Source organism: Armigeres subalbatus, chromosome 3 (genome assembly GCF_024139115.2).
Source record: "Armigeres subalbatus isolate Guangzhou_Male chromosome 3, GZ_Asu_2, whole genome shotgun sequence".
Taxonomy (NCBI): domain Eukaryota; kingdom Metazoa; phylum Arthropoda; class Insecta; order Diptera; family Culicidae; genus Armigeres; species Armigeres subalbatus.
Genome location: NC_085141.1, coordinates 210,676,322 through 210,678,965, shown reverse-complemented (window position 1 = coordinate 210,678,965; position 2,644 = coordinate 210,676,322). Strand labels below are relative to the sequence as shown.

The 2,644-nt window shown below is 42.4% G+C and overlaps 1 protein-coding gene across 1 annotated transcript; it reads right to left on the bottom strand.

The window, feature by feature from the left end:
* On the bottom strand, positions 1-2,229 carry LOC134224815 (uncharacterized). Its single transcript, XM_062704400.1, has 3 exons — positions 1,653-2,229; positions 302-448; positions 1-235 (listed from the first exon to the last, which is right to left on the bottom strand). Exons 1-3 carry the CDS (start codon positions 2,126-2,128, stop codon positions 58-60), a joined length of 801 nt encoding a protein of 266 aa, XP_062560384.1. The 5' UTR covers positions 2,129-2,229; the 3' UTR covers positions 1-57.
* Positions 2,230-2,644: the final 415 nt, after the last annotated feature.

The following is a 2,644-nucleotide window of genomic DNA, read 5'->3' as shown; positions in this document are numbered from 1 at the left end:
ATTCTATTTGTACCTCACGTGAAGAGTGGTTATGTGTGCACTAATAAACATCATAAGTTAAGTTAATGGATTTTTGCCAATAAAAATATGTGGATTTTTTGCAGTGTAGATAACTTTAGGAAAACACGTCAGATTTGCACTTAAATATGGTATATTGAACCATTGCCAGCCTTGGGTGTTTGAGTTATCGACTAAATATTCAACACATCGGGGTGCAGAGAGGAATCCATCGTTCCTGAAACAAGACAAAAACACAATTAGAAATAGACCATTCTGTCGCGGCCTTCAAGCTGGTTGATACATAAACTGTCTGCATTCCAGCACAGGATACTCATGTTCGAAGCAGTATGTTTGTGCTTTGCTGTAGATCCACGCCACCGCATAGGAGAAAAACGTCGCCACATCGCGCAGGCAGGCGAAAAATTGAGCATCGCAACTGCATCGTTCCCTGTGCAGAGATTTGAGATATTCAAAGTATTATAGTCATCGACCATTGATGTACTGTTCTAAATAAGTAAATAAATGTAATTACTAATTAACATTAATATAACAAAAATTAGGTTCTGCAGCATGACGTCACGAATGAATTTGGTCCTCGTCAAATGAACTTTTTTGACAATTCAGTAGTACTTTCCACTGACTCCGACGAGGACTCGGACAAGGTTCGAGTTCGTGATTGGTTGGCTGCCCCCGAGTCCAACGCGAAGTACTACTAATCTGTCATCAGTTTGAGGTTAGATACAGACGCTGCAGAACCTAATAGTGGGTTAATAGGGTGTGTATGCAATAGGGTCAATAGGGTGGACGAGAACGGCTTTCACGGGAAGCTTACGTTAGTGGGCGGAGCTGAAGAACAAGGCCCACATGGAAAGCAGTGCTGTGAATAGACATGGAGGAGGTGGTTGAAGAATTTGTCCTTGGATCCTTGTAAATGGGATCATTTATGGAATTCGGGCCTACTACGGGCTCCAGATGAAACTCCAGTAAAAAAAATTACAACCGCACCAAATGCATCGTACAGAAAGTCTACAGGACCGGTCGTCCTCTACGGATATGGAAATTGGACTCGAGATTGACTTGCAAGCACTCGGGGTATTCGAGAGACGAGTGCTTAGGACTGTCTTTGGCAGTGTGCAAGAGAACGGTGTGTGGCGGGGAAGGATGAACCAGGAGCTCGCTCAACTCTACGACGAACCCAGTATCCAAACGGCAGCTAAAGCGGGGAAGTTACGATGGGCAGCGCATATTTTAAGAATGCCGAAAAGCAATCAACAGCAAACTAGGTGGGAAGATCAATAATACATCGATTTAGCGAGCGTAGGGTGCAACCAAGGATGAAGAGATGCGGCCTCATACCGTGTATTGTGGCGTCAAATTGTTGATTCAGTGTTATCTTTTCAGTAGTAAGCTAAGCAAATGAATGAATTGCGAGTAGCCAAGGAATAGTAGCTTGGATAAGAGTGCACTAGCATTGTTACATTGAGCCGATTACGTAAGTGATATGTAAATGTACAGATAATGCACATTTCTCTCCAAAGTTGAAAACTCATGTCACATATTTTTGTACATTCATGAAATACTACTAAAGAAAACACTTCATTAATAATCTGAAGTAGCAATAACACGCACCTAGACTTGTCCCGGTGATTTACCTTGTGAATATTTGCGCTTTATAAGGTAGCCCTGGATATCTCTCGTAATCACCTCTATTAACAATGTAATCAGGGCATTCATCGTGTTCCTTGCAGCATAAATCAATCTTGTGAAAATATGGATTTTGAGTTACTTCGCCATTAATGGACCAATTCCCCGGTCCACAGAAATTCGTCAACACTTTCGTATAACTTGAACCCTTCACTGGATCGTTCTGTGATTCAGTCTCATATGCTTCAGCAACAACGTTATTTAGCGAGTTCACCACTTCTCGGTCGAATGTTTCATACTCCGCACTACTCCAATGCTTTTCGGTGGATGCGTAGTCCTGCAAAAGGCTGTGTAGAATTTCCACATTTCCAAAGTAGTTTAACTGCTCTTCAAATTCGTCACTGGCTTCATAACTTTCTTCCGTCTTGAGAGCTCCAAAATACTCGAATATTAATATCCAACTAAACCACGCAAGAACTTGCATTCTAACAAATCAATGTAATACGCATCCACAACCTTTACCGCAAGTGATAACGAACTGATATGAATTATTACCTACTGGCGGCTTTTATAACATTGCACAAATCAGCTGTCTACGGAGCCACTCGAGCATCCGCGCCAAACTGTGGAAATGTCGCGCGCACAAAATTCATCATCACCCCAGACCGGCCTCTGCTGCGGGAAGACCTCGCACTTTTTATCATTTATTTATGAATTAATAACTATTTGGTGCGGTACCGAGTGCTCATCCTACTAACTGTAGGTGATCGGGGTGCGTCTGTTCTTCCCTATAGCGTCAACACAAGCCGGTAAGAACGTATTTCCTCTAGAGATATCTGTTTTTCTCATCCAATACAAATCCAGTAGCGTGCCAGCGCAGTGTATCGGTGATGCAGACGACATGGAACTTTTTTGTGCTTTTATTTTGGTGATACGAAGTGATGCGAGAAGACAGTTGAAGGTCTTTGCCAAGGTCGGGAAACATGTGGAACAGTTTATT

Bases quoted from the DNA above. Each gene is read 5' to 3' on its own strand.
- LOC134224815 (XM_062704400.1), bottom strand. From the start codon at position 2,128: ATGCAAGTTCTTGCGTGGTTTAGTTGGATATTAATATTCGAGTATTTT. The intron at 449-1,652 runs GTAAATCACCGG...ATCTCTGCACAG, and splicing joins AAAGCGCAAATATTCACAAG to GGAACGATGCAGTTGCGATG. The intron at 236-301 runs GTATCAACCAGC...GTCTTGTTTCAG, and splicing joins CTGGAATGCAGACAGTTTAT to GAACGATGGATTCCTCTCTG.